Source organism: Panthera tigris, chromosome X, assembly GCF_018350195.1.
Source record: "Panthera tigris isolate Pti1 chromosome X, P.tigris_Pti1_mat1.1, whole genome shotgun sequence".
In the NCBI taxonomy this organism is placed as follows: Eukaryota; Metazoa; Chordata; class Mammalia; order Carnivora; family Felidae; genus Panthera; species Panthera tigris.
This window is the reverse complement of record NC_056677.1, coordinates 94,032,130-94,044,700: the sequence shown is the minus strand read 5'-3', so window position 1 is coordinate 94,044,700 and position 12,571 is coordinate 94,032,130. Positions and strand designations below refer to the sequence as shown.

The 12,571-nt window shown below is 36.9% G+C and overlaps 1 protein-coding gene across 2 annotated transcripts in view; it reads left to right on the top strand.

The window, feature by feature from the left end:
* Window positions 1-12,571, top strand: part of LRCH2 (leucine rich repeats and calponin homology domain containing 2) — a 99,516-nt gene that overhangs the window by 58,093 nt on the left and 28,852 nt on the right. For both annotated transcript variants that reach the window (XM_042974815.1, XM_042974814.1), the window contains exons 12-14: window positions 3,037-3,102; window positions 10,431-10,479; window positions 10,558-10,674. In XM_042974815.1, the coding sequence (XP_042830749.1) occupies window positions 3,037-3,102; window positions 10,431-10,479; window positions 10,558-10,674 (232 nt within the window). The remainder of the gene's footprint in view (window positions 1-3,036; window positions 3,103-10,430; window positions 10,480-10,557; window positions 10,675-12,571) is intronic.

Sequence of the window (12,571 nt, the reverse complement as noted above, 5' to 3'; positions counted from 1 at the left end):
CCCCCTTATCAAAATACTGGATTATTCCTACTTGTATTTGAGTGTATTGAAGTCCCTCTGAATCAGTGAAGCTGTCCATATTAAAATAGCTATTCTGCAAGTGTTTAAAAAATGTTTTAATTTATTTTTGAGAGAGAGAGAGAGAGAGACAGAGTGACAGAGTGTGAGCAAGGGAGGGGCAGAGGGCGAAGGAGACACAGAATCTGAAGCAGGCTCCAGGCTCTGAGCTGTGAGCACAGAGCCTGATGCAGGGCTCAAACTCACAAACCATTAGATCATGACCTGAGCTGACGTCGGACGCTTAATCTACTGAGGCATCCAGGCGCCCCTATTCTGCAAGTTTTCAACATTCGCTGTAATTTGGGAAATTAAAAAAAAATACTATTGCCTTAAAAATTATCTTAATGTTCTACCCTAAATTACTTAGCTAATTCTTCAAATTTCCACCAATCCTTCTTATCTATCTTATTATTAGAGAGGTGGCTACTGTTATTTTTCTTATACAGATTTTCATATTATGTGGCTCTATAATAAGTTGACGTTTAGCTGGCTCCTTAGAATTTGCTTGGTTATCATCATAGAGAAAGGATTACAATATATGCGGGTCTTTTGCAATGAATAGCTTCAGTTGACCGGTTCCCATTGCATGTTCATTCCTTTTAACTTGTATGCTATTTTCTATTATATCTTTCTTTTTAATAATTATGTTATTTGCCATTAAGTGTGTCCTGAGAGTTTTCACTTATTGTGGAAAGATGTACTTCTGAGTACTATGTGATACGGCTGAATAAAAAAAAAAAAAGCAATTTTGAAACGTTCTATTGATGTATAACTAAGGATCATGGAAAGGAAAATCAGATTTTGAGAAGTTCATTACTTTGGTTTGGAATTTTGAAATTATGTACATAACCAATTTCATGGGATTTTTTTTTTCTGACCATACAAGTAGTCCAGTGTTAACCTCTAGCTTGTTACACAACTAATTAAGTAGTTCTCTCAACCCTTGAAATCCATCCATTCTTTCTTTTCTGTTTGCTTTACTAATGACTTCCCCTGTCCTCTCCCCCTAATCTTACCCCTTCCGTCTTTTGGTTTGGGTGATGTACGGGAGATGTGAATACAGACGGAGGCCTTTATGTTCTAGAGCATCGTTCAGTGAAAACCTCTTCCAGAGGACCAGAGCAGCAGGGCATGCATCAGGGTGTCTATAGAGTTTGTGGAAGCCTTAAGTGTTGAGGGGCCAGGTGGGTACAGCTGAATTTTAGTCTTTTACTTAAAACATAGTACTGGTAACTGGATTAGGGAAATGTGTTAATAATCTAGAATAGATATTTAGATAAAGCAGATGTTTATTATTATTATTATTTTTCAATGTTTATTTATTTTTGAGAGAGAGAGAGAGACAGAACATGAGCAGGGGAGAGGCAGAGAGAGGGAGACACAGAATCTGAAGCAGGCTCCAGGCTCTGAGCTGTCAGCACAGAGCCCGACGCGGGACTCGAACTCGTGAACCGGGAGGTCACGACGTGAGCTGAAGTTGGACAGCTTAACTGACTGAGCTACCCAGGCGCCCCAAGCAGAGGTTTATTTTGACCTTTAATATCACAGAGTAAAACATTAAATATCCACGTACAAACAAACATTTACATAGGAGAATTCTTAAGTGTATGAAACACGTTTTATAGGTAAGTAGGTCTCAACTGTTTTTTTTTTCTCCTCCAGTATGACTCATATGCATCAGTGATCACAATGCTAGTAAGTGTGGTTTGAGGAGAATTCAGAATTTACTGTAGTGAGGGCATAGTAATATGACCCCCCCCCGTTCTGCCCCCCCCCCGCAATAATTCTGACACTCACCCCTCAGGATAGTTCTCACTGTTATATCTCTTTTTTAAAAATCACTCTTTAAAAAAGTATTTCTTCTTAATAGTCTTGGGTATTTTTTTACCCTGATTCTTCTGCATTTGGGGATTAAGTGCAATTTTAGTTACATGCCCATACTACGAAGAATAAAGATGGCATTAATCTCGAAATTCTTTGGTGCAAAGCTACACTCCTTTGCCTGTGTTCCTTGTCCTTTGCCTCTCATGTGACTTTCCCCAGGGGAGCTTTAATACATCCAAGCTAGTGAGGAACGCAGGGTCATAGAAATTGGCTTCTTTATGTCAACCATCTTTCTATAGTTACCAACTTATCTTTAGCTTATGATCTATTTTAGTAGTTCATATGTAGTTTTAATTTTTAAGGGTTTTCTCCTGTATATTTTGATAGTTGACCTCCAAAAAGTTTTGAATAAAAGATGTATTTTATTCTTTAGAAGACTAAACTTTAAAATTGAAAAGTTACATTTATATCTATGGTAACTAGATAAATATTAAGAACTATTAAATATGTTGGTGCCCTATGCTAAAGAAATATATTAATTCATTACTTTTGACTTTGAGAATAATATTCAGAATTCTATAAAATTATGGACAAATAGTTCTCTCATATAATGCTTTATCATTCTTTTTCTTTTTTGTTTTCTTCAAATACCATTTCATTTGGGTATTAAAAATGTAATAAACTTGTGTTTGTTTTTTTTTTTAAGAATGGAACTTCAACATGGCTTTGCCTTTAGAATTAAGATGTATTTGGCTCTTAGCAAAATAGTCATCTGTTACCTCAATATAACTCGTGTCATTTGCTGTGCTGGGAAAATGAAATCAATCATGATGGCACCTAAACAACCTGCATCTGTTTATCTTCTGTCTCGGCCAAAAGTTAGATACACAGGGCAATAGCATGGTTAGAAGATACCCAAACTTAAAGAAAGGGTTTATGAAAGAAGATGCATGGAACAGTCGGTGAGCTTCATTCCCTAGTAATACCCAGTGTGCTTATAGGCATTAGATCGAAATAATATTTAACGTTGTTTTTTAGCAGAGATCTTCATGGACCAGATGCAGTTTATTAGGGAGATCTATTCTATCGTGTGCAAAAAAAAAAAAATACTTTTCGATGTATTTTGAAATTAATGTATTGCTTTACTTCTAGGATTCTTAACCATTCAACTTCTGTCCCAAGAAACAAGCCAAAACAAACTGTGGAATGCGAAAAGAGGTATATAAATATCTTAGTCCTTATATTTAGTATTGTATAACGAAACTTGATTCTCTAACAGTGATGTTCCCATGTGTGGGCTTTAATTGAATAAATGATATAGATTTAATATAACTAGATAATTTAATGGGGAAATGTGTTTACAGCACCAGTTGAATTTACTTTTGATATAAACGAATCCAAAAATGCTAATTTGATCTCTTTTTGTGCTCATACCTGCATTCTGTCTTGGTGATAGAATCGTTTATTCATTTATTAATTCAGCAAACCATTTATTGGATTACTATTACTGCCAGGAATAATGTTTTTCTTCACCATTGTGTTTATTCTCTGTTACTGTTCACTTTTTCGTTTCATTTCAATTGGGTTTTACTAAATTCTTCTACATGAATACAGGGTCTAAGTTAATATATGTGAATTCCACAGAACTAGAAGACTTTGAAAGTTTCGATTTATTCTTTATGGCGGTTTGAAAATTTGCATCAGGCTCAACTCCTGGGTCATTCCCCCAGGAGTGTAGAGGTCCAAGGCTAGGGGTAGGCTGAGTATTGAAATACAGAGAGAGCGAACATTTCTTGAATGCTTGTTATATGCAAACTGTTCTGATGTGTTAGATGTCTTCTCTCATTTAATCCTCTTTGTGAAGTTCGTTACTGTTGTTACCCCATTTTGTAGGGGAGAAAACTGAGGCTCAGAAATTACCATAATTTGCTCAAGGTCACACAGCTAGTAAGTGGTACAGTGAAGATTCAAGCCCAGGTTGTCTGGTTCCAGAACCCCTCCTCGTAAGATATGGTAACAACATTCAGCTTCCTCGAGGTTCACACATCCCACTGATAACTTTTCCTGGATACCTCACGGTCTAAAGTGAACTTACTTTTTCCCCACGTGACTGCTTCTCATAGGGTTAGCCTGAATGAATGTGTCACTACTTAGTCACCCCAGCCAGCAACTTTGAAATCATCGGAAACTTCTCTCTGTTAGGCACCCCTCCCAATCTAGTCAATCTTCTAGTCAATCACAGAAAATTCTAGCTCCTTAACATCACTTGCATCTATCCCAACCTCTCCATTCCTAGCACAGTGGTGTTGGTTTAGGCCCCATCCTTTTCCTCCTGGATTACTGCAGCAGTCACCAGTCATCTCCTTTCTTCACTTTTGCCTACCTTTAAATTTGTCTTCTGCACTGATGTAAAGAGTGATGGCTCTAAAACCGTCTAACTGTGTGCCTCCCATTTATTATTTTCTACTGGTTCTTTATAACTTTCAGGAGAAAGTTGAAAATGTTTGACTTAACCTGTAAGATTGAAGGGAGTTTCTGCCTACCTCAAGAACCTTATCATGCGCTTTCCCACTGGCACCTTTTGCCGTTTGGAAGGGTGCTTTTTCTTCTTTATTCTAGCATGGTTTCATATATCTGTGTTCTATATCCTGGTTTCTCTACTGGGATTGCCCTTCTTTTTTTCACTTGGGCTTTCAGAATTCTGAGTTCAAGTGTGAGATGACTTTTTTTTAAGTTCGTTTATTGATTTATTTATTTAGAGAGCATGAGTGATCTGGGGAGGGGTAGAAAGGGAGGGAGAGAGAGAGGATCCCAAGCAGCCCCCATGCCCAGTGCCAGACCCACCGCGGGGCTTGATCTCACAACTGTGACATCATGACCTGAGCCAAAATCAAGAACTGGATGCTTAACTGACTGAGCCACCCGGGTGCCCCTAAGATGACTTTTTATACTCCAGTCTAGAAACATTCCTCTACTCAAATTTCACTTATTGGATTTAACCCACTCCCTCCCTTTTTGAAAACCGATTGTGTTTTCTTACACATGCTTGCTCTCGTAAAGTTTGTGTCATCACTTTCCCTGTCACTTCCTTTCATTCCCATCTTAAGCTTCCTCCCCAGGTTCCTAACATTCTCTTGAGAAAGCCCCAGTTACTCGGACCTCAAAATTGTGATGTGTAATCCTGGCCTCTCCTTCAAAGAACTGTTACTTCTACTTTCCTCATCTTCAAAACACTCAATATTTTCTTTTAATTTTTTTTAAGGTTTTATTTATTTTTGAGACAGAGAGAGACAGAGCATGAACGGGGGAGGGGCAGAGAGAGAGGGAGACACAGAATCGGAAGCAGGCTCCAGGCTCCGAGCCGTCAGCCCAGAGCCCGACGCGGGGCTCGAACTCACGGACTGCGAGATTGTGACCTGAGCTGAAGTCAGACGCTTAACCGACTGAGCCACCCAGGCGGCCCTCAGTATTTTTTTTAAGAACAAAAAATAATTCAAATTTGTTCCTGATTATAAGATTAGTGTAGCTTTTCTGTTGAAAAATTATGAAATTTAGCAAACACATAAATAAACACCACCTATTGTCCATCTCTCTGGAGATGACAAGCTATAGTACTTTGGTATTTTTCCCTTGAGGCCCTTTTTTCATCTGTGTGTGCGTGTGTGCACACACCACAGAGTTGTATGACCCGGTGCCTATTGAGCACCTCTACTTAGATGTACAATAGGCATATGAAACTTAATTTTCCAAAACCACACTCTTAATCTCCCTCCTTGTACCTCTTAAACTTGGTTTTCCTGTATTTTTTTCCCGTTTCTGAAAATGTCAACTCATCCTTGTAGTTACTCAGCTCAGAAACCTCAGAGTCAACCTCGTCACTTTCTTTCACACACCATATCTAATCCACGAGCAAATCTTGTTGATGCTACCTTCAAAATATACCCTGAATCCGATCCCATCTTGTCACCTCCACACCTACCACCCTAGCCCTGGCCTTCTCTTACTTCATTTATTACAGTAGCTTCCTAACAGTTCTCCCGCCCTTGCTTTCCTTTAGCCTGTTTTTCAAAAAAGCATCAGATCGGTATTTTTTCAAATGTAAGTCAGATCACGTCACCCTTCAGAAGTCATTCTTTAATGACTTTCCGTCTCATTGAGAATAAAAACCAGAGCCCTTTGAGGACTCGGAAACCTCTAACATCATCTGGCTCCCTGTTGTCTTCCTCTCTTGCCTCGGTCTTCCTAATTAGTTAGTTCTTCTCTAGCTCTGCTGGCCTCCTTGTTGAATCTCAGTATACCAGGCATTTTCCACTCCTTCAAGGCTTTTGCCTCTGCCTGGAATGATTCCCCCCCCAGGTAACCGTATAAGCCATATGCTCTGCCGTCAGGTTTCTGCAGCAGCAGCAAGGGGTTCCCTGAACAACTTAAATAAAAGACCATGCCTCTCCCACTTCTGTCTCTTTATCCATATCTCGGGTTTATTTTTCTCCACAGAACCCTCTGACGTTCTAAATTTATACTTTTTTACCATCTGGCATCCTGAATGTGTATTGCTTTATTTGTTCATTGTTTGTCTTCACTACCCCACCGCCCCCTTGGCACACTACAGTGTCAGTCAGCTTTATCAGTTGTTAGAGAAGACTATTGAAATCTCCAGCACAAATCGGGAATTTGTCTTTGAAGTCCTATCATTTTTCCTTCATATGTTCTGAGGCTTTTATTAGCTGCATAAATGTTTAGGGTGAGTTTATACGTTGGTCATTATGAAATGGCATTTTTTATATCTCTGGTAATGTTCTTTGCTCAGAAGTCTACTTTTCTGATATTATATAGTCATCTCAGCACATGATACATCTTTCTCCATCCTTTTATTTTTTTGAATTTTTTAAAAATGTTTATTTATTTCTGAGACAGAGAGAGACAGAGCATGAGCGGGGGAGGGGCAGAGAGAGAGGGAGACACAGAATCCGAAGCAGGCTCCAGGCTCAGCTGTCAGCACAGAGCCCGACGCGGGGCTCGAACTCACAGACCTTGAGATCATGACCTGAGCTGGAGTCGGTCGCTCAACCGACTGAGTCACCCAGGCGCCCCTACCATCCTTTTATTTTTAACCTGTTTGTGTTTTTGTGAAGAAAGTGGGTTTCTTATAGTTAGCATATGGTGGCACCTTCCTTTTTTATCTAATCTGACAGTCTGAATTTTAATGGCAGCGTTAATATTGCTCATATTTAATGGAATTATTGGTATTAATGGATTTAAATCTATCATCTTGTAATGTGTTTAATTTTTGTCTTATCTGTTGTTTGTAGCCATCTTTCTTCTTTTTCTCTTGTCTTTTAAATTTTATTTGAAAATTCCTCTTTCTCTCCTTCATGGGCTTATTAGCTATAACTTTGTTAACATACGTTAGTTATTATTTTGGGGGTTACAGTATAGTATTTGAACATCTCACAGTCTATCTCCAAGTGCTGTTCTGCCATTTCATACATTGCATGACTTCGCAACAGAATCCTGTTTCTTCCCTTCTGGCCTCTGTGGTGTTGCGGCTACACATTTGACTTCTATACGTGTCATAAGCCCCATAATACATTGTTATACTTTTGCTTTAAATAGTCAGTTATTTCTTTAAAGAGATTTAAATAATCAGAGTAATGCCTTTTATCCTTACTCCCTTCGTCACCATCTCTTAGTGCCCCGTGTTCCTTTGTGTTTCCATGTAGTGTCATTTTCTTTGTACTTGAAAGAGATGTTGTACTTGTCATCTCTTGAACTTTGATTTTTATCTATTTTATGTCCATCACGTCTGTACTTAACATGTTTAGTCTTTTCCTCGAGCTTCCTGAACATGACCTGATTGAATTTTTGGTTGAACCGTGAACTTCACCTTCTTGGGTGCTGGATCTTAACAGCATTGCTGTAAATATTCTGGAACTTTGTTCTCGGATGTGGTTAAATTACTTGACAACAATTTGATATTTTGGGGACTTGGTTTTTATGACTTGTTGCGTGGAATCAGTGTGACATTTAATTTAGTCTAGGGCCAGATTTGGCCCCCTAGTGGGGCAAGACTTTCTTAGTACTCTGGCTGATGCTCCATCAACTATATGCTTTTCCGGTCTGGCTTGTGGGAACCCGTATCGCTTGTAGTCCTCTGTGACTCTGAGAACTATTCTGTCGAATCTTTCTGGTGATTCATTCTTTTGCCTAGTATAAGATCAGTGATCAGTACTCAGTTGAAAATTTGAAGATTTTGAAATTTGAAAATTTGAAGAAAATTTGTGAGAGTTCGTAAGTTCTTTCTCTGCGTGTTGCTCTTTTCTTTATTACTTTGTCCTGTTAATTCCATCTACCTCTTTCACTCTGGGTCCCAGCTCGGTTTCCTTAATTCACGGATACCCTTGGGCCGTGCTTTAGTTCTTCGTCTGTGGGCTGAAGCCTGAAGCCTGGAAGCTCTCTTTCTGCAGCAACCTGGCACAGTTGTGGGGTTTGACTTGTTTGTTAGCCATCTGTCCAGGAAAAAAAAAAAATGTCTTTTTTTTTTTTTTTTTTTTTTGGCCTTGCCTGATATTCAGGATCTTGGAAGGTAGAATTTTATATATCTTGTCTGTTCTTTTACTGTTTTTAGTCAGGGAATAAATCTGATCACTGTTACTTCTGTCTTGGCCAGACACAAAGTATAATTCCTACATTTTGTGTGTTTTGTCAATATTTAGTTTGCTTCTTCATATACCTTGTCTGTCCCAATGTTTAAAAACTTCTACTGCCCATATTTTTCATATACTTGTGATGTTATCTTTATTTATATTTAAATCTTTTAGTCATTAATTTGGTATTTGATAAAAAGCAAGGTATCTAGTGTTTTTTTTTCCTCTCTTGCTCCCTCTCTCCTTTTTTCATGCCCTCTCCTCCTCCCCTTCTGTTTTTCTTTCTTTCTGTGTGTATTTTATGATTGGTTAACCAGTTGTCTCAACACTATTTGCTACATAACCTATCATTTCTACGGTGATTGTAAATTTCATATTTTTAAATCAAAAGTTGTTATATTTGTGGTCCTGTACTTGTTTTCCCCTGGAAAATCTGGATCTAGTAGTATTTAATTACTCTAATTTAATAGAATATATGTAATTTCCTAGTAGGGAAGTCCCTTTTATTATATAACTTTTCTCTTCCTGATCATCTGTTCTTCCAAATTAACTTGGAAATTCTTTCATCACATTTCTTTATTTAAAAAAAATTTAATGTTTACTTTTGAGAGAGAGACAGAGACAGAGACAGAGCACAAGTGGGAGAGAGACAGAGAGAGAAAGGGAGAGGGAGACACAGAATCCGAAGCAAGCTCCAGGCTCTGAGCTGTCAGCACAAAGCCTGTGGCGGGGCTCGAACTTGTGAACCACGAGATCATGACTTGAGCCAAAGTCAGACCCTTAAACCACCGAGCCACCTAAGCGTCCCTATTGCATTTCTAATACAAGCCCCAAAATACTTTCTGGTTTTTTATTATAGTTCATTTCAGGTGTCCATTAATTTGAAGTAAAAGTTACACCTATAATACTTAGTCTTTCTGTCTAAGAACTTTCCAGTTATTCAAGTTCCTTACTAGACATTGGTAGTTTTTTTTTTTTTTTCCATGTAGGTCTTATGCATGTTTAAGTTCAGTTTCTTCCATATTTTTGCTTTTCCTTCCTTTTATGAATGAGTTTTTTCCTAATATATTTTATAGCTTGTTATAATTGATATATGAGAAGGCTGTTAACTTTTGTATATTTTTTATAACTGGTAACATTCTCTTAGTAAGAATAGATTTTACCTCCTTTGGATAATTATGTTTTCTATAAATTTTGAAAATTTATTTGTTTCTAATTTTTACATGTTTCTTTTCTAACTGTACTATAGAGAAGTTCTATAACAGTGTTGAATAATAATAGCTCTTGTGGGAATTTTGTTTGTATATTTTTTCCAAAGGAACTTCTTGTTCAGAGTGGCTACCTAACAACAGCATGTGTGGTTTACTGTTCCCCACAAAAATAGATGAAAAGAATTACTGCCATAGCCCCTGTGTGTCAGAATGAAGGGTTAGAGGTTCATAATCAGTAATTCAATAGTCAAAAAAGAATTGCTCCCCTATTCTCTTTGGCATTTAAACAAAAGACATTTGTATAAAGAAATTACTCCGTTTCTGTTTGTTTGTTTGTTTGTTTGTTTGTTTTTGGTAATGGTTTAATACAATAAACATTCTGTGTTTTCATTGTTTGTCTAGGTGTCTCATGTTTCTTTTGGCCTCTGAAAAGTCCTTAGAGGAGTTCTGTGCGTAGGATGATATTAAGTAAACTCGTTTTAATGTTTTTTAAAGGAATATAAGTGATTGGGAGCTTAAATATGTTTTTGTCAGCTAAGTTTTATGTTATTAGTTCAAACCATAGACATGGGTAAATTCTTTAGATTTCTGCTACAAAAAGAGAGAGAGAGACAACTTTATAATGCTCATAATAAATACTTAAGGGTAATTCTAAAGATTTTAATATATTAAGGCATCTTTAATTTTGTAGTGTCTCAGCAGATGAAGTTAATTCACCGTTATCACCTCTCACATGGCAGGTAAGAGGAAAATGAATTACTGTTATATCTAATATTTTGTTCTCATTTATTTAGTTAAAAGAAATTGTCTCATTACAGCCTTTAGAAAATCAGAAGGATCAAATAGATGAACAGCAGTGGCCAGAATCTCAACCTATAATCTGGCAGAGTGAAGAAAGGAGGCGGAGCAAACAGATTAGAAAAGAATATTTCAAGGTACTTTATTGAATTGCAAAATTTACTTCGTAATTATTAGTTTTGATTTTATCAGTTTTGTGTTAATAAGGTAGAATAGAACTCTAGTTACATATAGTAAATATGTTATTTTGTCTTGATTTCCTCCATGCAAGAGTATAGATACTATGATCCAGTTAAATAGGTAAAATTTCAATAATTCAGAATAACTAAGGATGAGTAGATCAGTCTGAATTGTGATTTACCAAATACTTGACAAGAAAGATGAATGGTTGCTATCCTGCTAATTGTAGCAATATGTAGTCATGTTTTAGAAGAATTACTTAGAAAAGGTCTTTAATTAGATTTGTTTCAGTATGTAGTTCACACATATTTGCAATTAGCATTTAACTGTTTCTGTCTAAATAAATGCTATGTACATGGCTCTTAAAAATGCCTGAAAGCGTTTGTCCCTCATTTTTTCTTCTTGCTACCTTAGTAGATTTCTTAAGATGATCTTTTATCATAGATAAATTTGGAAAGCTTAGACTATCTGAATTCTCTCAGATTTCTAGTTTAGGAGTGTTTTAATGAAATTTTACTGGGTATACCTTTGTAAGTATTGTAGTATTACTCGTTTGTGGTTAAAGTCCGCTATGTTTGTAGATGCCTGTGGAATTAGCATAATATTCAGTACTAATCAGAATCCATTATTGGAATTTCTGACTCAAATGAACAGTGCAGGGAAGCTTCCTGCCCCATGAATAGCGAATTCTGTTGTCTTTGTGTACCTTTCTGTTTCCTGAAGCCTAATTTTTATCTAATATAATCATTTTATGTAAATGACATTGCTCTATGCTAATTGGTAGGTAATTTGAAGTTTATATCACTAATGGGTAGGATTATATTTCATGTTTTTCTTTGGTAGAAGTGGTTATCTATACACATTGATCTGTTTCCTTATATGGGAGTATAACGTATATGGAAGTAGTATTATATGACCAAAACAGAAACGTTACATGTCATAACAAGTTTCATCTTTCAACAAGTAATTACTGAATCTTTTTATTGCGCTTCATGTTACCTGGTCAGTGTGAGAGGTAATGAAGTAATAAAAAACATAGGGAAAAAAGGAAAAACACTCTAAAGTAGAACCCTGATCAGTAATGGTGTAAGTGTGTTTATCCCATGTCTCTACAGATCTGCAGTTATATGTACATTCTGACATTGATTTTAAAGTCTCCTCTTTTAGTTTATAGGATCTCGAACAAAGGCACTCAATACAATTTGTTAGTAGAGAAAACCTGATGAATGAGTGATGATGTGGGGGAAATTTTGGTATTTCTGGCTAAAGAATGAGATTTTGATATTTATTTGATCTACTAGTAAAGTAAAAGCATATAAATTCTGACAATTTATCAGGACTCTTGCACACCATGTACTAAGTGCTTTGCACTGTTCTAAGTACTTTACAAATATCAACTCATTTAATATTCATAACAATCCTGTGAAGTAAGTACATTATCGTTCCTATTTTACAAATGGAGAAATTAAGGCACAGAGAGGCTAAGTAATATGCTCCACGTCACTTAGCTAATAAGTAGCTGAGTCAGGATTTGAACCCAGAGCCTATGCTATGCTGTCTGTTTATCTACTGTGGATCGCCTAATATCAAATTAAACTTGCAAATCAATACAGTTTCATTGTTTTAAAAAATATTTTATGGTAACCCAACTGAACTTTTTAAAAAAAATTTTAATGTTTATTTATTTTTGAGAGAGAGAGACAGAGTACGAGCGGAGGAGGGGCAGAGAGAGAGGGAGACAGAGAATCTGAAGCAGGCTCCAGGCTCTAAGCTGTCAGCACAGAGCCTGACGTGGGGCTCAAACCCACAAACCATGAGATCATGACCTGAGCAGAAAGAAGTCAGACATTTAAA